A 21,484-nucleotide genomic window follows, 5' to 3' on the forward strand; every position below is an offset into this window, starting at 1 on the left:
CGGGCTTTTTTGTTTGAAAGAGACAATGTTGTAAAGTTTGAGGTTTTTTTCCCCTATGCCCCAGTGATTCACAGATTTTTCAATTAAGTTTTTTCTGTGATATCTCCTTAGATCTGCTGAGGTACAGCGCTGTGAATGTTTTGAACTTTAAGGGCTCTGTGTTCATTCTGTTTACCCTCCTGGAGACCAAGCATAGATTAAACTAAGTAAGGGAGAATTCCTGCTGAGCTCATTTTCGCTCCCTGGACACAGCAGCGTACGCTTTTCCCTCTCCAGCATTTCTCTTTGTGCTAGTAGGATCTAACTGCTCGTGGCTTCAGTGGGGCAGAGACGGTGCCCGGCTCTGAGCTGGTGTGGGAGCCCTGTGCAACAGAGCGTACACAGCTGAGCCCTGCTGCCCGTGTGCCTCTTGCCATCCCCTTTTCAGATGGGACTTTGCAGCGCACGGAGCTTGAGGCTTGGGTCTTGCACAGAAGAGTGGCAAAAAGTGGGGATGAAAATAGCTGCTCTTTTTAACAGGTAGACCCATGGCCTTGCTTTTTTAATGGGGATTTTTTTTTTTTTTTTTTTTTTTAAACACCCTAATCTGCCCAGTTTGGGAGGCAGGACTGAGCTTGGTGCTCTCACAAGTAGGTCAGTGTGTACTGGGACCCTGGTCACTGGAGTGTGGAAAAGAAGCTGCTCATCTCCTGTCTGTGACTGTGATGTCTTGGCTATGGAGGCTCTGGTAGCCAACACAATACAAATATATATATATCAAGGGCAAAATTTGTAATTTTGTCCCCAGCCATATTTACGTTTTGAAATTTCAGGGAATGCTGTGTTGCTGAGATGATTCTAGTGCAAGCATAGATACGGATCGCTACGGTCCAGCTGTGAGCTTGTGCAGCTCTGCTCCTTCCAGCTTCCACTCAAGCTGAGCGACTGCGGTCGGCAGAGGACGTGCCCAGCTGAACACAGCAGCTGTCCCCGCGGCTCTCTGCCTGCTCCAGATGTGCGGGTTCCAGCAGACTCATCCCTTGGCAGCTGTCGAACCAAAGGCATAACTATGGGTACAGCATGATTTTATCTGGAGTTTTATGCCATCTTTCCCAGCATCATGTTTCTCAGCATTGTGCAGGTTGGAACTGAACGTGGGAGTTTTTTTGTGCACCAGCTTTAACTCATGTTGCTTTTGTGCGCTAGATTTAGCTCATGGGTTAAGCTTTAGCTCACGTTGAAAATACACGATTGCCATATATAGGAAGCAGGAAATAATGATTTATTATTTGAAACAATGGTCAAAAATATATATGCTCAGAAAAAAAAAGAACAGGAAAGATTGTGGTGATACATAATCATGTGTAAACACAGGTGAAACTATGTCTTGGCACAGAGGACATGTTTAAAACCAAATTCAAAGCAAAGAGGAGTGCCAGTGGCCCCAGTGCACTGCAAGACTGGGAAACGCACTGCCTGCCCCCGGATGCAAATGCAAGAGCTCACCGAGGTCCAAAAATTCTTTTTAAAAAAACCCACAAACATTTAAATGAAAAATCTCTCCAAGGCTACTCTCCATCTTGTTGGAGGAGTGTCCAAGGAAAGAGCCATATGAAGGGGGGAGGAGCGAGCTCTGCCTGGGGCCGGGGCTGGGGCCCCACTCCTCAGCTGGGCACCCTCCAGCCCTTCCTAAGAAATTGTGGTGGGCAGCTGCCTACGCCTCAGGGTGCTGCCCGGGCAGTGTGCTCCCTTACCCACCGGATCCCACTCATACCGCTCCACTTTGAAAAAATACATGGGAAATTGAAAACCAGTTGCTGGTTCTGAGCAATGAGAAAGCTGCTTATCAGCTCTCCTAGCTGCTGCCTGTGACTAAGACTATTTCTGCTCTTCTAAGTCACCTGTGGATGCAAACAATGTCTCTACCGATTTTTGCGCTGCCAGTAACTTATGTGCCGGGATGGGATGAGTAGACCCAAGTGCTCTCGTGATCTTCTGCATGTGTGTCACTCACTGGTGGGTGCTAGAGACCAGTATTTTGGTAGGAGCCAGGCAGCCAGAATTGTCAGTATAAGGAGTAACAGCCTTAAAGCAATAACAGTGATGCAGTACTCGTCACATGCAGGTCTGTCCCAGTCTGGACGCCACCTGGAATAACCTATGAACAAAACAAGTTACTTGTTTTCACGTATAAATGCACCAAGGGCAACAAATGGAAGCAGTAATTCTGGTGGTACTTACTAATGACTTTGTCCCGCTCTGCATTTTCTGGAGGGAGAAAAGAAGTGAATGTAAGCAGACTTACATGTTATAAACAATTTAAGTTTAAGCAAAAGAGAATGAAGTGTGAGCCTCACGAAGTGCTCACAAATACAGCTAAGGGAGTGGTGTTTCTTTCCAGGAAGAAGCAAAGACCCCACTGACTTTGGGAGAGCCCTGCAGTGACCTTGGGGCCTTTGCTGAGGAGTGCTTCATCACACCGTGTTGACTTTTCCTCCCACCAGTGGTTGATGCAGAGAGGACTTGCTCCCCCTAGGCATGCTTCCCAAGATCACTTTGGCTTTTGTCTAGTGCCTTGCATTTAAAATCCTCAGCCTGTAGCTAAAATTAAAGATCCCTGTGCATCTCGTTCCTGCGGTGCTGGTGGTTTATTGCCACCTTCCCACTCCATTTGTTCACCTGAGGTTGAGTTCTGGGGAAAAGTGTTGACCGTGCCCTCAACTCTCCCTGGGCAGATGTCCACAGCACAGTGCCTTGTTCTTCTTACGGGAATTGCAGGTTTCCTCCCCTCCTGACTCCATCCAGCCATTGCAAAGCCAAGTGCAGAAGAATCAGGCGGGCTGCCAGGGGTGCAGGCTGAGCACTGTGTCCCCATGAAGGGCTCTCACATGTCAGCTTGGCTCTCTCCTGGTGCTTAGGGAAAGCAGATGGTGGGGCTGATGTTCACTGGAGCGAGTGGCTTTGGCAGTGTCATGGCAGCTCTCCCCTCCCGCAGCGGCACGGAGGGGCGAGGCTCACTTGGATGTGCACCAGCTCAAGCTGCAGATCATGCACCATGGTATAACCTGGAGCCCCCAGGAGGGGACGTGTATTCCCTTCTGTGCTTCCCATTTCTGCAAGAAGTAACTTCTGGCAGTGATAATAACACCTTAAATGCAGCCACTGTCTCTGCTGTATCACACTGTCTAGCACCTGAAGAGCAGACCCCATCCCATCACTCCCTGTGGTAGAAAACAGGCTCTTTCCACCCTCCTCCCCGCCCTTTGTGCATCACTGCGCACTTGGCTTCTGACTGCAGTTTTTCAGACTATATTTAGAAACAGGAGAGCCCTGTGCTTGCCTCCTGCCAGTATCTTTTGTGTGCTCTTTCCCTTTCTACGTGTGCTTGGGGAGGAGGACTGGTTGTCTTCTACTTACGACACAGCCGGCCAGCACACGGCTCGCTGTTGCAGTCGCTGCATGCTGTTCCCGTCTTGTACGGGCGTCCTGGGTAATTCCCACTGTGAAGGAAAGTAACACTGCTCTCAAACCACCCTGGGGAGGAGAACGTTAATACCTACCTCTAATTAGTTTTTAACCTGGGTTTTGCTTCATTTGTGTTGATAGGGAGACGGTTTTTGGATGGTCTTTGTCTGAGTGCCCTGTGCCCAAGACATGCAGCAAAGCAGAAGAGGCTAACTGCATTGGGGCACTCTGTTGTTTGGGAGCCTGGAGACAGCAGTACTGCAAACCTGGGAATTAAAACAGTCTCAAAGCTGGATAATTTGTGCATGAGGAGTCTGTGGGGTTCTCAAAGATGGCTCTATTTATGGGAGCAAAAGCAAATACGATTACTGTGTATGTACATGCGTATTCAACCTTGATGAGGCATCTCTGGTGCTGGAGAATCTCTCATAGGTAGTGATTTCATCCATTTGTTGGTAAACATTTTAGGAGCGATGTGTGTCTCCCCCTGCTCTCTCCCTCTTCCAGCTCCATGAGCGGCACCAGCTACCTCTGCCCACGCTCTTGGCTCAGTATTACCTGCCCACCTCTGATACTGCACCAAACACAGCTCAGTGCTCCGCTTTGCTTGGAGCATGGCCAAAGCAAGATTTACAGCATGCTTCAAACTGCCCATAAATACACTGGGAGGGATTTTATATGCGCACAATCTCAGGAGTGCTATAAACTTTGTGGTAAAAGCTCATTACTTTCAGCAAGGTGAAGCTTTCATTGATTGGTCTAAGCTGAATAAAAACCTTTGGAGTATATTCAGTTTAGGAATTGAAATTGTGTGTGTATCTTGCTTTGACCCTTGGCAGAGGGCTGCTCTGCTGGGTGCTTGTTGAAGATGAGGGAACCCCTCTCCTTCCCTGCGTGATTCCCACTGATGCAGGGCAAGCAATCCAGTGTAATTTCAGTCGTCTGTACCATACAGATACTGGCTAAGGGACAGAAGGAGGAAGGCTTGTCTCACGTCTTTGGGACATCCAAGTATAAGGCTTAAGGGGCAGAGAGCACCTCCCAGCAGTGCTGGGAGCCTGCTTGCCTGTGTATGGGGTTCCTGCACCATCTAGCATGGTGGGTGCAGAGCGAGGGCCGAGAAGGGAAAGAAGAGGCTGCCCTGGGTGTTCAGTGGCTTTTGGCTCAAGAACCAGTAGAGGCAATGGTTGCCCAGCTCCTTTGGGCGTGGGGCTTCTAGGGACAGCGGTTTTGTTGCTTTGGCCCAGCAGCAGCTCTGTCATTTCAAGGTGTCTGGTCAGGGGTACATAGTCTTCCAAGGATGAAGCATGGGCAACAGGAATGCCAAACTTGCTTGAGTTCATGGACTGTCCTGGCCTTGGTCCAATGGAGTGTGAATGTAAAGCTTTTAAAGCTGTATTTAGACTGCAGTGGCATTAATTAGCTAGAGAAGGGTTAAAACCATCCATCCTAGCTTGATATCCTACTGACTGCATGTGAAGGACCTCTAGATAAAATTTTGCCTTGAGCAGCCCCAGCCTCACGAGCAACCCTGAGCTGCTAACACTGCAGCTGCAAACATTGCACACTTCAATATTTATCCAAACCATTACCTAGAGGCTTAATTCTGCAGATACATGTGGAAATATTTTCTGCTTTGGGCTTGCACCTTGGCAACCGTCTGGGGCCATCTTGGCACTCAGGAGCAAGGGATTACTTTTCAAATGGTCACTTTTGTATTTTCATGTCAGCATCTTATATTTTGCCCCTTCTACCAGTGCCACTGCTTTCTGGCTCCAATACATAGCCCCCATCCAGGAAAAAAAAAAAAAAAAGCTGGTTGGACAGAGGTATACCCCTTTCTCTATTTTGGGGACCATTTCCTCCCACAAAGTACATGACTAGATGAACCGATCTAATAAAGTTGCATGTTATAGGAAGGAAGGAGTAAGACCCAAACCCTGTGAAATACTTGTAATGAAAAATCTTACGCCGGCCCATAGTTGCAGATGAAGTGTGCCGCATTGGTTATGGAGGAGTATGCCACACTGGGACAGAAGTGGACAGCACAGCCAACCTTATAGCTTGTAGCCCAAACAATCTGCAAAGAAAGACAGATGGGTACACAGGTGACAAAAGTTTTGCTTCAGCATCTGACATGTTATGGAGAAGACCTGCCCTACTCTGTTTCAGGACAACAAATTGGCTGAGGAGCACTCCTTGGGCAGGTTTCATGGGGGAGAGCAGCAGTGATGGATCTTGAAATCATAGTTTGTTCTGAAAAACACCTGCTTGTTTTGCCCAGTTTACCAGATATTTGTTAAAATTACTCTGAAAAAAGGAATAACTGGCTGTAACAGTTAGTTTTCCTTCCTTGCAAAGGAGAAGGTGAAGTTTGTCTCATTTGCTTCAAGGTAATCCATTAACTTTCTATTTTTCCTGCTGGGAGAGATCAGATCAAATCTGTGCAGAAAAGGCTGAGTGATCTGCTACAGCTCCTACGAGGGCTGATTGTTCCTGTACCAAACCCAGCAGTGATGCATAGGCAAATTGCCAGAAGGCACTGCTGTTACAGGAGGAGCAGAGAGGATAAAGTCTGGGCTGCAGTCCTGCCTTTTAGCATCATGGCCATGACTAAGATAATGCAGAGGTGAGGGCATTAGATGTTGTCATCTAGTGTTGTCAACTAGATGTTGTCATCTAGTGATCCTCTGTCTACCAGAAACCATTCAGTTCAATCCAGAACCCTTTATCCAGCTCGAAGATTACAGAACAGCCAAATGCTGCAGTCCTGGAAAAATAAACCCTGTGACAGAAGCAGAGTGGAGATGAGGGTGCAGCAGTACCTGTGAGAGGTACAACAGCAGTGATTACTGACGATGTGAGAGATGTGGAGAGATCATGACAGCACAGGAGATGAAGAAACACACTGTCCTGGGTTGAGTGTTGCCTAAACCGCAACACACACATGCACCTCCACCGACTTGAAGGGGAGGCCTGGGTCTTTCTGTTTTTTCCTGTTCAGTGCCAGCTCTGGGAAGAGGGGACAATCCTCAGGCCACTGGAGGTCTTCTCAGTGCAGCAGCAGAGCAGAGGCTTCTCCCAACACCAGCCGTAGACAACTGCATCCCTGAGGATGGCGAAGGATCGAATCACAGGACCCCCCTCATCCCAGGTGGCCACCCACTGAGGCGTATGCTGGGGATGTGGTTGTGGTAACTTCAGTAATTGTACCCAGGGGAAACTTCTCTTCTCCACATCTGGGAAGGAGGGAGAGGAACGAGGGGTTCCCCAGAGGTGCAGACTCAAGGATGCCTCCCAAAGCTTGCAGACATGCAGCTCCTAGCTACAGTCACTACCACCGCTGACTCCAAGTGAAAATGATCTTATTTTCTCATTCTAGCCCAAGCAACTGCCTGAGCTGCTTCTCTACAAACACAGTAAACAGCACTGCACTTTAGTGCCAGGCGAGGTGCATTTCACTGCAATTTGCAGATGCTGACTTTTGCTGTGTCCTTGTGAGCAAGGTCAAAAAAGCAACACAATGTCACCTCTCATGGCTCTTTCAGCCAAATATATTCTCTGTGCACAAGTACCTGCACGTGTCATTCCGACACCTCACCATCTTCAGCTCGCCTCTTCAAGTCCTAAATGCATATGTGTATCTCTGTAGAAAATATTAAATATCCTCAGGTCAAAATCTAATCCCTAGAGCCACTGTTGCAAGCCATCCTCCTCTCCCATAGCCCTGGCTAGCGATTGCAGGGTTGCAGGGCAGTGACACACTTCTCCCTCACTTTGCCCTCTTTTGTTTTGAATCGTGGTTGGGAAAAATGTGCACGTGATGCTTGCAGAGCTGCAGACATCTCTTGAAGTGCCAGTATTTCCCCAGCCCTTGGCACGCAGAGGCTGCCTGCCAGAGCCAGGACCCGGCCCCATCACGCACCCACAGCCATTGCCATTGCCATTGCCTGGTCTTTGGCCACTGCTTGGCTGAATCTGACTGCCTGACAGCTGCCCTGTTTTATTCCTGGAAACAAAATACAACTGGTGCATTTAAAATAATAATTCAGTGACTCTTTTCCTCCCTAAAATGGGGACATGAGAACATCTTGTACATGCAGACAAAGTAAGACTACAGCACTTGGAGAGCAGTTCATTGAATTTTCAACAGAAATGTAGAGTTTCTGTGTCAAAATGGCAATGCTGATTTGTGATTTAGATGGAGAAATGCAATGCCTACCTGTGTGTAGTGGCCGCATACTCCTCTGCACTTATTGGTGGCATAATTGTAGGCACTGACCTCATCGTACCAAGAGGTGATGGCTGCTTGCACAGTAAAAATAGAAATAGAGCCAGTCCAGAGGTTTTCTCCAACAGGGGTGAATTTGGGGTGAGCCTGTCCTGGATCTTTGAGGTATGTATTATGTTTAAACAGGCATTTCTTTGCCCAAGCTTTCGCAGTTGTTGCCAAATCCGGATCCCAACTCTGCAAAATAAAGACAACTAAAAATCACTTTGGTATTTTAGCAATGCAGTAATACAGAGAAACTTTCAGGAGAAGCTGGGTTTCAGTAGCATATATGCTTCAAGTTCATTTGTTTTTTGCTTTTGCTGAGATTTACAGAGCTGCATGGTAAACTGGCTTGAAGGTTCATTTCTGATTTGAACTTAGTTAGTCATTAAACTCCAGGAAGTTTTTGGGGTGGTGGGTGATCCTGGCCTGCTCATTTGATGGACACCAAGAGCTGTACATCAGTAAAATACAGTGTTTGGGGTGCAGTGTTCATTTCCAGGCTGTGCTGGCCATGAGAGAATGTTAATGTCATTTAAACAGTGAATTTACAGGAAATCTGGAGACCGGGGGTATGCTTACTGTACCAATCAGACTGGAGTCTTATGCAGCCTCATGCATTAAGGCCAGTGCTTGCAGGTGAGTTCACAAGCACACTGGGATTTTTGGGATGGTTTAAACTCAACCCCTTGGTTTGCATCTTTGTGGTTGGTGGCTTCAAATGTTAGTGCTGAATTCCTATTTGTGGAATTACTCATTCACTTGCTATTCAATCCTACAGAAAGTGGTTATTTAAGCAATTGAGTTACATAAATCTCTTCTGTTTGCACTGGAGGTGGTGTTTGTTTTCACTGGGTTTTCTTGTTCACACAACATGATTAAGCAAATACCGTATTGTATCTCCTGGCAAATGCAGTACCACATGTGTGCCTGTAGTTGCAGTTACACTTTGTGTCATGTAAATCAAGTTGTTCAGCACTGCTGAACTCTTTTGGATTGAACTTTTTTAAAAAATAAACTATTTTTAAACTGTACTTTTCTATATGGATTAAAATATCTCAGTTGCTTCTGCAGACAATAGAATCGCTATAGAAATTGTTTTGAATGGATCAGTAACACTAAGGAAAGGTGGTTGTTAGATTTTATGGCTGTTTTACATAATATAACTTTTTTGTATAACATAGATAAGTTTATACAACTAATAAGTAATTAAAAATGTCAAAATCATACCAAAATACATCTACAGAGATTTGAAAATATTTTGTAACCTATGTCTTCCATTTCTTCCTGTGGCTAACATTTGTGGGGGAGAGTATTTTCCCCCTGTAATGGGTCGACCCTGGCTGGATGCCAGGTGCCCACCAAAGCTGCTCTATCACTCCCCCTCCTCAGCTGGGCAGGTCAGAGAAAATACAAAGAAAGGTTCATGGATCAAAATAAGGACAGGGGCAGATCACTCACCAAACACCATCATGGCCAAAACAGGACAAAACAGGCTCAACTTGGGGAAATTAACTTATTACCAATCAAATCAGAGCAGGATAATGTGAAATCAAACTAAATCTTAAAAACACCTTCCCCTTGCCTGTCCCTTCTTCCCAGGGTCAACTGTACTCCCAATTTCTTTACCTCCTCCTTCTGAGCAGCACAGGGGTATGGGGAATGAGGGTTGTGGTCAGTTCACCACACATTGTCTCTGCCACTCCTTCCTCCTCAGGGGGAGGACTTCTCACACTCTTTCCCTGCTCCAGCCTCGGGTCCCTCCCACAGGAGACAGTCCTCCACAAACTTCTCCAATGTGAGTCTTTCCCACGGGGTGCAGTCCTGCAGGCACAGACTGCTCCAGTGTGGGTCCCCCGCGGGGTCACAAGTCCCACCAGCCAACCTGCTCCAGCCTGGGCTCCTCTCTCCGCGGGGCCACAGGTCCTGCCAGGAGCCTGCTCCAGCGTGGGCTTCCCATGAGGTCACAGCCTCCTTTGGGCATACACCTGCTCCAGCGAGGGGTCCTCCATGGGCTGCAGGTGGGTATCTGCTCCACCGTGGACCTCCACGGGCTGCAGGGGCTCAGCCTGCCTCACCGTGGTCTTCAGCATGGGCTGCAGGGGAACCTCTGCTCTGGTGCCTGGAGCACCTCCTCCCACTTCTTCTTCACTGACCTTGGCGTCTGCAGAGTTGTTGCTCTCACATGTTCTCACCCATCTGTTCTGGATGCAGTTGCAGTTTGGGCTTTTTTCCCAGCTTCTTAAATACGTTAACCCAGAGGCACTACGGCTGTCACTGATGGGCTTGGCCTTGACCAGCAGCAGGTCCGCCTTGGATCCGGCCGGCACTGGCCCTATTGGACATAGGGGAAGCTTCTGGCAGCTTCTCACAGAAGCCACTCCTGTAGCACCCCCTGCTACCAAAACCTTGCCATGCAAACCCAATAAACCCACAAAACTAACACATAAATATTTTTCCTAGGAACTCAGTGTATCGAATATTAAAAGTAAATTTGGGGCAGTGGATCTTGTTTCAAGTGAGCAGTTGATATTTCCTTAGATGATAACTTTTAAGGCCAATGAACAAAATCTGGCACTGTATGGAAGTTATCTTCCAGTCCTAGCATTACTGCAAGTTAAAACAGAGGCTGCAGTTTACATCTTGGAAATGCTTTGTGGTCACAAGGAGAAGATCATGATGAAAGATGTACGACAGTGGTAGATGCTCCTTAGTGCTTCACAGTCTTGTTTTCACATTCTGCTTTTCAAGAGTCTGCACATCTATTTTCTCCATCATCCTACAATAGTACTACTAATAAGTTTAAAGTTCCAAAAAGGTATATGTAATAATAAGTTTAAAGGTAAATTAATAAGTTTAAATGTACTTTCCTTTTTTTGTGTGAATGCTTAAACCGGCTGACAGTTAAAAAAACAATGTGCAGAAACTGATAGTTTAGAATGATCTTTAGTTTAACTATGTTATACTCCTTATTTGCTTATGAAACTGCATTTCTGCAAAAATATTGGACTAAACTGCATGGGAAAAATGCAGAGGACCGGGAGGTTTGCATATAGATATCGTTGCTGTTTGAGAAAACAGTAATTACAATTTTTTTTCCCTCATGATCTATTTCTCAGTTTTGGTTTTATAACTCAGATGAGTTGCTTGCTGCTTCAGGGAGGGAAAATTGTATGATAAGTGGAAAGTGGTGTGAAGCAGCAGTAAGTCAGAGGAGACTGGTGTGAAGCCTTGCTGAAATTTGTGAGACTCTTTCTGCTGGTTTTGAAGAGCCTTGGAACAGACCTAAGCAATGTTTTGGGTGAATGGCATCTGTCAGCTAAAAAAATGTTGGATCAGTTTTCTCATTTTATAATAAATGTATTACAAATATAGATGGTTGGGCTTTGTTACTTGCAGTAAAAGGAGTTTCTGTCTTGTATTTTCTTTTAAAAACTGTTTTTCCAAAAGGTGGAAATGCCCTGAGTTCAGAGTCTTCATTTTTACATAGCCAGGTGGACATTTACTTACAGCAAAGAGAAAGTCCCTGTGAAATAAAGAAGTCATCTTCTTTTCCTCATTTTTGAAGTCCTAAAGGCCATTCAAAAATGAAGAAATATGATGTTTTCAATTCCAATGCTTTTACTTTCATAATAGATTTTATCATATATTTCTACTTTCTCCACATTAAATTCTTCCTGGGAGAGGTCATACCTAAGATAAGGGCTTTTGCAGTGTTTAAAAAGAAACTTACTGTGATTTAGTTTTTGTGTATTTGTAATAATCGTTGTTTGTTTGCTTGTTTCTTAAGCTGTTTTTTTTTTTTTCTTCCGATTTAATTTTTTTAATTTGTCAAAAGGAAAATATAGGCCCAATTTAAAAGGATGAATTACTGCTGTTTTAATACATCACAGCAAGATTTTCTTAGTGTAAGGCCAGTAAAGCAATCCAGAAAACAGACTCTGGAGCAATATGTAGTGGAAGTTCAGGATTCCCGGCTGAAGAAAGCTGAAGTAAAAGATACAGCTAGAAGAGAAACTAAATAGTTTCCTGTCAGACTTGCAACACAAGCTCGCTCGCTGCTCACTTGCCCCTCCTTAATGGGCACTTCTTTTTTAGTGTTCGACAACCAGAAATGACAAATGAGCTTCTGTTTTTGGAACTTTCGGCTGGAGTGTTGCTAATTACACACATGGTTATGTCCTCTTCTGGTGGTGACCATGCGAGATAGTAAGAAAGAGGAGCACAAGGAAAGAGATCAGAATCAGGTCAATTGCTGTGGTTCATCTGAGAGATCTGTGGAGATTATCCCAAGAAGAAACACGGTATCTCAACTATTACCCAGTCAAAGCACAAAAGGGGATGGATGTTGTGAGGCAGCTCCCAAGCTACTGGAATTTAACATCTCACAAATCAGAGGCGGGCTTCTCAGCCGTAAGCCCAGCTTTGTGCACACATTTACAGCTTCCTCCTTGCTGGGTTTCCTGTGTGCCACCCAGCAGTTAGACAAGTGTCACGAGCCATCTGAAATGAGAGGTGGCCACTTTTGGGTATATTTTGAGTCATGACAGGTTGTTTTATGCGCAGTGGCTGCAGATATTGCCCCTTGATGTGGCCAGGGAGAAGACAGCGAGCAGACGAGGGGCCTGATGCCTCCAGTGACCGCTCCTGCTGCACTTGTTGCTTTTTGGCTTCCCCTGCAGCCTCAGCACCTCGGAACAGCTGCTCTGTTGTCTCAGTCTGGAAGAGCCTTGTGAAGAAAGCTTAGAGAAAGCTCTCCAACATAGTTTGGCAACGGTCTCTGACCTTGTCAACTCAAGTATAAAAAGTTGTGCTTAAGCCTGCACATAAATTATACCCTGGGCTGTTGAGCTGTGGTGCCTTGGAACGAGGAGGCTTTTCACAGCACAGAACAACAGCTTTAGGTTCAGGGTTGAAAGCTTGGGTTTCAAATGAGGAAATTAAGCCAGGCAAAACTATGTACATACGTGATTGTACAGAGCCATATGATAATCAGAGCCTTTTCCTCTCCTTTAAAAAGAGGTAGCTCTTATGTCACGAGGAGGCTGTTTTTTTTTTTGTTGTTTTGTTTTGGTTTTTTTTTTTGCATTTGATCACAAAAACAATCTGTGAATCATAAACACCATCACAATGCTACGCGCTTGCACGTAAGTCATGAAGATCCCCTTACCATGTAGAGCATGTTGCTGGCTGGTGGATTCACTCCAGACCGGAATCTGTTATGGGCTTGCACACATTCCTCAATAAATTTTGGATCTCCAACATCAGGCAGTGCTGGTGGTTCGTAAGAGTCAGAGGAACAACAGAAGTGCAGCAAAGCCAGCACACAAGCAGAAAATCTGCTTGTCATGATTCTCAGCCTCTGGTCTTCCAGCTTTAAGAGCAAACTGCTTCAGCTGCACGAGGTGCTTTTAGCTTCACCAGCAGCATTTTGCTTGGAAGGCTTGTGGGCCGGACTTATCTTACCCATGGTAATTGAGTATGGCATTGGTCACAGGAAATGAGTCATATTTCAGGAGCGTTGCTATGAGAATAAGGAAATCAAGCTACAAGTTCGCATCAGAGCTGTGGCAGCTTTGTCTCTCTCTTTTTCTGTTCTTTCTTTAATTGTTGTGGGCAAGATTCTTCTCCCCTGTTCTTTGGGCTCCTTTGTTTTTCTTTCTTTGGCCTCCACCATCCCTTCCATAGCAATCACTATGGATTGCAGTAAAGTTTGGGATACATTTTCTGGTTTTCATGAAAATAGCATTGCTGTTAAGGTTGTTACACTGAGAAAAATGCTGTGAGAAATAATTGATTTGAACTATGACTTTTACAACAGTATGAACAGTCGCTTTCTACATTGAATTACTGGACAGGGTAAATTTGGCTGAGAACTGCAATTTAAACATGCTGCAGTTATTGATGGGCTTCTCCTGTGATCACACACTTGTGCTATGTGTTGCTATCAATTTCTCCTCCTGAGCTTTAGCAGTTTGTTATTCATTTCCTGCAACCCTGCTCAATGTGTGTGAAAAAAGGAGGTGGGAAAAAAAACAAACAAAACCCTCAAGCGATGCAAAGGCTCACCAAACACAATGGCAGACTGACACCCAGACAGTCTCTGCACAACGGCCACCCTGGAAGCCAGCCAGCCCCCCACCTTTCTTCTTCCTCTACCCCCTTTTTTTTTTGGTCAGTTTAGGTCAGCTGTCTCAGCTGTCCCCCCTCCCAACCACTTGCCCATCCCCAGCCTACTTGCAGTTGCTACGTATAAAAGATGGCATCAGACAAGAACTGACAGTTGTGAAATTAAATATGTATCATCTTACATGTTGACATTTTGCAGCATACAAGAGCCCAAACATTTTGGGCTCATTTTTATTCTGTGGGATGTCATGCTCCTTCAGAGCCACAGCATGGCTCAGAATTTGAATCACTGTGTTCTCAAAACATGAGGACTAATATAAAGGAGAAGAAACACCTTTAAATATTGATAGCACAGTTATGCATTGCTAGTATCAGCCAGTATCACTTACCTTGAAAGACAGGTTTGTTTCCCTTACTAACAAATTATACAGGAACAATAGGGGTTGAAACCTAAATGCCTCTAAAAGCAAACTGAATCCCTCAATGATTTTGGCTTTTTTAATGAGGCTGAGATCTTCCTTTTCTGAACCGGAATCTGTCCTGGGCCCATTTAATATTCTCTTTCTTGTTTTATCTCCCTGCTCCCTCCCTTCCCCTGACTGCAAACTCAGGATGGCTGTCATCTACTCTGCATTTCAGATTTTGTCACCATCTCGCATCCTAAAATTTAGCTCTCCCCATTGACACCCCATCTTAATCCTTGCTCTATCAACCTTCCCTGGTATTCTTCCAGCTATGGAGGACAAAGCTTAACTCTGAGAGGAGAAGAACCCAACAGCACGACTGACAATAGAGTAACTTTAATGGAGACTGATACACATAGGGTAAATACAGTAAAGGACAAGTTTCACTCCTGTTCATAAAAAGTAAAACATGCAGTTAAATCTCCATTATCTGGGGAAAATGGTATCTGGGATAATTGAAAGTTAAAGGAGATGAGTTACTGTTTTTTTTCGATACAGTGTGCCTCTTCAGACGTCTTTGTGGTGCCCCAGGTTTCCAGGAAGCTTGTAAGCATATATAGTAATATATAGTCTATGTGGTCCTTCTAACAATCTACCCCTGAGCCAGAGCTAAGAGGCTTGTACAGACATAGAAGCATGTTGCAGCTACTGCCAATAAATTAAACCAACTCTATGCACAGCCACTTATATCTTGTCTTGAGTGAAGAAGCAGACTTATCTATGCTGGATAAACATCAAAAGGATAATGGAGAGATGACCTAGTGTTTAAATGTGTGCAATTCTCTGAGAGTAATACAGCAGTAGGATCAGTATTGGTATCTTAATTGATCACTACTCACAAAAAAATGTGTGTGGATACCACCGTTGTACTAAGAGAACAGCACCAGTACTCAGTACCAAAAACAGTGGCCTTAAAATTGACACACTAAGACAGTACTGGTCACAAGAGGGACGTGGATGCTCAGCTGGTGGGACGTAGGGCGGCGCAGGAGGCCTGGAGGGACGGGGCTGCGGTGGCTGGGGCCGTGTATCCCAGTCCGGATACCAGTAGGAATAACCTAAAAAACAGTGAAGAAACATGTTAAGGCTGATCAAACTTAGCCATGCTTATAGGAAAGCAATTAAGAACAATTTGATACGTACTTATCAGCTTCTCACGCTCTGTGTTTTCTGTAAAGAGATCAGAAGAGGAAATAAATGTAAGTATCATTCAGTGGTGGTTCTTAATGTAAAGAGGTAAGCAATTGCTGATGCCCAGATGATTGCACTGATGATGCCAGTCAGTGCCTAAAACATCCTGTAAGGGGGAAGCAGGCCAGTAAAAGCAGGTTCCCAACTGGTGTGGGGCTCATATTGATATACTGTACCAAAATAAAAACTGTAAACTTAAGAATTTAGAGACAATTTTCTGATTGCCTAATCAAACCAGAATATTACAGACATTGTCTCAGCAAACTAAGATATTATAGACACTGCTTTAAGACAGCAAGGTGTAAAAATAGCCTTAACTAAGAAAATAAAGGAACTTGTGATCAGAAAAAGGAACTTGTCAAGAAACCACAGATTATGGAGTAAGAAGACCAGTAAGGGTGTACTGCACATGCCCAGGATGTCCCTGAAGACCACCAAGGACCCCTGAAGAAAACCCCAGAGGACTGCACGTGCATGTGTAATTAGTATACAGATATTATAATGAGTTCCAATTAATAGAATGCATATGTATGTAACAGGATAATATAAACCTTGCTTGATGAGATGTTTGGTGTGCATGCTTTTGAGATAGATGTCTGTGTTGCATCCAGCACTGCAGTGCTGCAGTAAAGAATGCCTGCCTTCTGAAACTTCAAAACTTCAAATTAAGTCTTGGAGGGTTTTCTTGACTGATTTTACGGTATCAATATTTTTTATTGAATTGAAAGAGAAGCAGAAAAGAAGCAGCTGTATTAGGAAGAATTTGTGTCATGGGGAGGAGGGAATAGCAAATAAAAACAAAACATGGAATTTATTTTAAAATGATACACAAACTAAATTTAGGTAGTTACAGACAGACAAATATAACTACCGAATTTATCACAGAAGTACACTTTTACTAAGAGCTTTGATGCATTTGCAGGATTGCCCGTATGCATCCAATTGGAATTGCTGATTTGCCCTTTAGGAGAATATGGGTTGTAGGATCTAGCACTTAATTTTTAAAAGCTCTCTTTCTCCTCTCTGTCCCCCTAGTCTTTGAGATGTTTCTAGTTTTCCTGTGATGCATCAGTCTGAGACTTCAAGATGAGTCAGCCAGGGTATCACAGACGGAAATAAGAGTACCAAATGCTCAATTATTTCTACAGCTGAAGCTATCTAGCACCTGGCTAGTAGAAACCGTCCCTATTAAACCTCTGTATAAAATTCATATTTGATTTAAGACATTGTTGCATATCTTTTAATCTCTGTTTATTTAAAACACTTTCTGACTATTTTGGGACTAGGTGTAATGACATAAAGGTACACAGCTGCAAACTTGTGGAAAAACAAGCTCTCGCTGCTGTATTTCAGAAAATTGTGGAAGTTAGAAATAAGTGTGCTTTTCAATATAGTGTTATTACTGGTTCAGAACTATAGTTGTCTGGAAAATGTGATAGGACATACTAAACAAGCAAGAAAACAGAAGTTAAATATACTATTTCTGCTAAGAAAGAAGAACCAGATGGGGAATATTTGTTGAGGCTTAAATTTTAGATTTGATTTCCTGATCAGATAAAAGGTGGAAAGCAGTCTGATACTTCTCTTCAGCAGAAACTCTAGCTGCTACTTCTGAGACATTTCAACAGCAAAGTATTTAAATTAATTCCTTCTTATACTATTCTTACCAAGGTGTGGTACTGTTGTTGTGCTGTGGGCTACAGATCCACTATGTACTTAGTGCAAATTGACTCGTTATATTTCTACTGATAATTATGCCACTTTTATTTCTGTGTAATTTTCTTAGCTGATCGCTTTGGTCTTACCACAGAGCTTGTCTACACATTTCTCATTACTGCATCCACTGCATGGTCGTCCCGCTATATATGGTTTTCTTGGGTAATTCCCCCTGCAAAGCAGAACAACAATATTTTGTTAGCTCAGTTGTTTGAAAAGCAATTTAAATACATGGTTTCATCAGATTATTAGAATAATTTGTCATGAAAAGTTATTGGGGGGGAGAGGGTAGAAAATCCCTTTATCCAAAAACTGATCATTGAAATTGTTTGAAATTCCTTTTATATTAGATTAAAGCTCTCACTGACATTGGGAGCAGCTACCTGGTGACTCTCGCCTCTTAAAGTTAATAAGACTTCTCAGGCAATACTGTATTATTCAGTGTAAGTGTACAAGAATCTGCCTCTAGTCCCTCATTACCCACCTCTACTATAAAAACAAATCTGTGAAAGGTAAGTTCAGAAATTGTAAGGTGTGAGATAAACTAGAGGACTGTGTTCCTTTTATTTCTTCAGTTAAAATGTCTTGTTTGAATTTTGGGTGGGGCTATATACAGATGTAATCTTTCTCAAGTGGAAAGCTTGCACCTTCCCCTCTTTTTCTACAGAGACTGTAGTCAAAACAGATTTTACTCCTCCATCTTGGTTACGGTCAGTGCTTTCAGCTATGATCTGGTTGTCTTCTATTTTAGAAAGGGATTTTCTGCAGCTCCGGCTATGTTCATCAGCTTCTGCTCTCAATGGCCAGGGGAAGTTTCCCTTGGACTGATGACATATAGATGTAGCTTCTTCTGAAATGTGTTACAACTGCTCCCATCATTGTTGGCATCTGATACCAGATCTGTTACAGGATATTTAAAAAATTAAAAAAAAACCAAATGCCATAATTAACTTACGCTGGCCCATAGTCACAAACAAAATGTGCTGCTCTGAAGAGTCCTGGAAAATTTTCAACTGTATTGCAGAAGTGAACTGCACAGCCAACTTTGTAACTCTCTGCCCAAACGACCTGAAGGGTAAAGGGAAATAGGTAATGCACCCGTTCAAAGATTGAAAAAGCAACAGCATTAAGGGAGGAAGGAGAAGGGAAGGATCTTGTAGAAGTTGAGGTAAATGACTGATTGATTGATGTTTTTGCATTTATTATCTGGCTCCCCTGAAATCATGAAATTGTCAGAGGATAATCCCTTTCCACCATTACTGGAAATAGGACTCGGACATCCCTGGGGCTTGGACTATTTATTTCCAATCTCATGCAGCAATGAACCAGGAGGTGAAACCCCCTCCTGCTCCAAAGGAGTCTGTTCTAAGCCTGTACTTGGATTTTCTGTGAAACAATTACATTATAAACCGTTGGACATGTAAGACTCACCTGAGTGTAGTGACCACACATGCCAGTACAGCTACGGGTGTTGAAATCATAGCTGCTGACTTCATTAAACCAGTCACTGAGAGCTGCATCCACAGAGAAGATGGTGGCTGTGCCAGTCCAGATGTTTTCTCCAACAGGGGTAAAGGTGGGGTGCACCTTTCCCGGCATTTTAAGGTAAATATTGTGCTTAAACACACACTTCTTTGCCCACGCTTTGGCAGTCTTAGCTAAAGCAGCATCCCAGGACTGTAGAAAAGGAAGGAAACGTAATATAATCTGATCTGCAGTGACTTAGCTGAATTCAAACTTTTTTAAACAGAAACTTGTAAGGATTCTTTTTCCCTTTTCTGGTTCCCATCTCTGCAATCGGTTTCTTTCTCTGACTTGACATTTTTCGCCCCATAGCAAATTCTTTTCCTTCTTCCTCCTTTAGATATTGCAGGACACGTAGTATCTACCCACTGTCCTGTGGTAACGGACTTGTTAAAGTATTTAGAGCTGGACTGCAGTCTTTAAGCTCCTGTGCCTGAGAGGAGGTAACCGAGTGAACCCCCCAGCCATAGAGCGGCTTGAGGGACTTTGTGCCTAGGAGCTGTTGGCTGCCCAGGCATCTGGACTTTGCAATTATCACTAGACCAGACAGATAGGAATTCTGTTCTGCTGGCCAGGATGGAGAGGAGAAGAGTCACAGCTGCTCCTTTCTGCAGACCCTTCTGCCTCTTTGCTCTTCTCCCTCCTCAGCATGTGGCCAAAGCAAATAAAAGGCTCAGTCATCTCTGCTGGGCTGAGGAGGAACCATTCCCATCCAGAGCGGCACAGGTGATAAACTGAGAAACCAGTCGGGGGTGGGAGACTTGCAGAAAGACTTTATGCCACTGAATGACCAAGCAATAAAATGGCAGGGAAAATTCAGTACAGAGAAATGTAAGTTAAGGGATATGAGAGAAAAAAAAAAAAACAAACAAAACAATTTTGACTTTGTGTTCATAATGACAGGTTTGGCGATGGCTATTACCACTTGTAAATCAATGTTTAGTAGTGGTCTAAAAAGCAAATAAAGTGTTAGAAATTCCTTGAGAAGGACGGGAGAATAAAACCAGATACATAATTACACTACTGCAGAAATCCTGTTAAATGCTGTGTGTGGCACAGCACCCCCCTCTTAAGAAGGGAACACTAGAACTGGAAAGGGCAGAGAGAACATGGAGGAGGATGATCATTTTCAAGGAGGGCTTTCATAAAGCACGAGAGTGTTCTGCAGCTTTGATCAGAGACAGCTGGACATCTTGTGTGAAGTAGGTAAATAATCAGTAATTACTTGCTCCTTCCAATACAAAGGCCAGATACTCTTACATGAAGCTAGGAATTAATGGGTCCAAATCAAATGAAAGGAGGTATCTTCACACAATTTGTGGTTAGTCTGTGCAGCTCTTTGCTACATGATGATAGGGACAATAAAAACATGCATGAGTTGAAGGCTAAAAAAATGTCATACAGGAAAAATCCATCAAGAGTTTTTAAATACAGTGCAACACCTTTGATTCAAGAGGTTTCTATATATTTGTCCTGCTGTTATTTCAGGCTTGCTGGATCTTTGGCTTGAGCAGCTAAGTTTGCTCTTTAAATTAAACATTGTTTTTTAAAATGGCAAGAAATTGAAATCTCAAGTAGTCTGAATTTTACCCTTTTACCATGAACTTCCTTTCATAGAAATGATTAATATTGTGCATGTGGTTAGGTATTTAACTTCCTTTCCAGCTATGCAGCACTGCTGGAGGGCTCAGAGTAATGACATCAACTGACTGGGGCTACCTCCCTCACCTGCCTGCCTACCTTTTTTCTTGTGTATTCCACCGAACAAACTGAGACCTGTCCTTAGCCTGTTCTGATATCCACTGTATTTATAGGAAGCTCTGCTTTCCAGCCCAGATGTTAGTATCCCTACTCTTCAAACCCCGATACAGCAAATAAAGATCAGGTATCTAAATGGATGTCCTGGCAAATATGTGTCTTCAACATATATTCTAGAATGGAAGAAACAAGGGGAGATGATAGATTTTCAACCAATCCTGTTGTGCAGATTGCCTATTCAGGAGCTTTTTAATACCAGACAGCTTCCCTGTAGGAAACCTGGACTAACATAAAACAGATTACTATCTCTCTTAGAAAGCGGTAAATGAAATGCTGAGAACTGAACATTATTTTTTTGAAATACAGCCCTTCGCTCTGGCTGAAGTTTAGAGCAGCAATCTGTCCCTAAACAAGGAATTCTCTTCAAATTATTAAAACTGAACAATACTGTGAAAATTTATGTCATTTGTATTTCCTACTAAGAACTAACATATTTAGTACAAAAATCATTGGCAGAAAGAGAAAGACAAGCACAAAGCAAATGAAGAGCAACATGGGCTAAAGCAGCAGTACAAGCTATGCTAATTTTCAAACAGATCATGAATGCCTCCTTACCATGCGCAACATATTGCTGGCTGGCGGATTCACTTTGGATCGAAACGTGTTGTGAGCTCTCACACAGTCTTCAATGAACTTTGCATCTTCTATGTCAGGCAAGGGATACTGTGGATAAGCATGGCAGCAAGCGAAGAGATCCAGGAAGAACAACGCAGCAAGAAAGAATGTGATTTTCATAATTCTTAAATGCTTTCAGTATTATTTTTTAGAAGTTTTTAAAAGAAAAATCTTTTAGGTGGAGATAATACTGGCAAGCAGGCGTTGTTTTCTGGGTGTAGAACACTTCAAAGTGTCAAAGTAACAGGAAGTGAAATTGCTTCATAAGGGACAGCTCTATCTGACATCACAGCTAGCTGTCAAAGGGTAA

The 21,484-nt window shown here is 43.6% G+C and overlaps 2 protein-coding genes across 2 annotated transcripts; both read right to left on the reverse strand.

Annotated features, from left to right (window-relative positions):
* Positions 1 to 1,252: 1,252 nt before the first annotated feature.
* Positions 1,253 to 13,147, reverse strand: LOC104359259 (glioma pathogenesis-related protein 1). The gene is made up of 6 exons (XM_032999732.2): positions 12,888 to 13,147; positions 7,667 to 7,912; positions 5,415 to 5,524; positions 3,397 to 3,479; positions 2,221 to 2,247; positions 1,253 to 2,137 (listed from the first exon to the last, which is right to left on the reverse strand). Exons 1-6 carry the CDS (start codon positions 13,065 to 13,067, stop codon positions 1,986 to 1,988), a joined length of 798 nt encoding a protein of 265 aa, XP_032855623.1. The 5' UTR covers positions 13,068 to 13,147; the 3' UTR covers positions 1,253 to 1,985.
* A 1,483-nt stretch (positions 13,148 to 14,630) lies between these two features.
* On the reverse strand, positions 14,631 to 21,392 carry LOC104358101 (glioma pathogenesis-related protein 1). The gene is made up of 6 exons (XM_032999730.2): positions 21,115 to 21,392; positions 18,649 to 18,894; positions 18,173 to 18,285; positions 17,307 to 17,389; positions 15,454 to 15,480; positions 14,631 to 15,368 (listed from the first exon to the last, which is right to left on the reverse strand). Exons 1-6 carry the CDS (start codon positions 21,292 to 21,294, stop codon positions 15,142 to 15,144), a joined length of 876 nt encoding a protein of 291 aa, XP_032855621.2. The 5' UTR covers positions 21,295 to 21,392; the 3' UTR covers positions 14,631 to 15,141.
* Positions 21,393 to 21,484: the final 92 nt, after the last annotated feature.

Source organism: Tyto alba, unplaced genomic scaffold (genome assembly GCF_018691265.1).
Source record: "Tyto alba isolate M040663 unplaced genomic scaffold, T.alba_DEE_v4.0 Super-Scaffold_2, whole genome shotgun sequence".
Taxonomy (NCBI): domain Eukaryota; kingdom Metazoa; phylum Chordata; class Aves; order Strigiformes; family Tytonidae; genus Tyto; species Tyto alba.

What these genes read in the sequence shown, in the direction of transcription:
- LOC104359259 (XM_032999732.2), bottom strand. Translation starts at nt 13,067, where the DNA reads ATGACAAGCAGATTTTCTGCTTGTGTGCTGGCTTTGCTGCACTTCTGT. An exon ending in TATGCGGCCACTACACACAG is followed by an intron (nt 5,525 to 7,666) that starts GTAGGCATTGCA and finishes CTTTCTTTGCAG; the next exon opens with ATTGTTTGGGCTACAAGCTA. An exon ending in AGAGCGGGACAAAGTCATTA is followed by an intron (nt 2,138 to 2,220) that starts GTAAGTACCACC and finishes TTTTGTTCATAG; the next exon opens with GTTATTCCAGGTGGCGTCCA.
- LOC104358101 (XM_032999730.2), bottom strand. Translation starts at nt 21,294, where the DNA reads ATGAAAATCACATTCTTTCTTGCTGCGTTGTTCTTCCTGGATCTCTTC. An exon ending in TGTGTGGTCACTACACTCAG is followed by an intron (nt 18,286 to 18,648) that starts GTGAGTCTTACA and finishes TTTACCCTTCAG; the next exon opens with GTCGTTTGGGCAGAGAGTTA. An exon ending in GTTTGTGACTATGGGCCAGC is followed by an intron (nt 17,390 to 18,172) that starts GTAAGTTAATTA and finishes TCTGCTTTGCAG; the next exon opens with GGGGAATTACCCAAGAAAAC.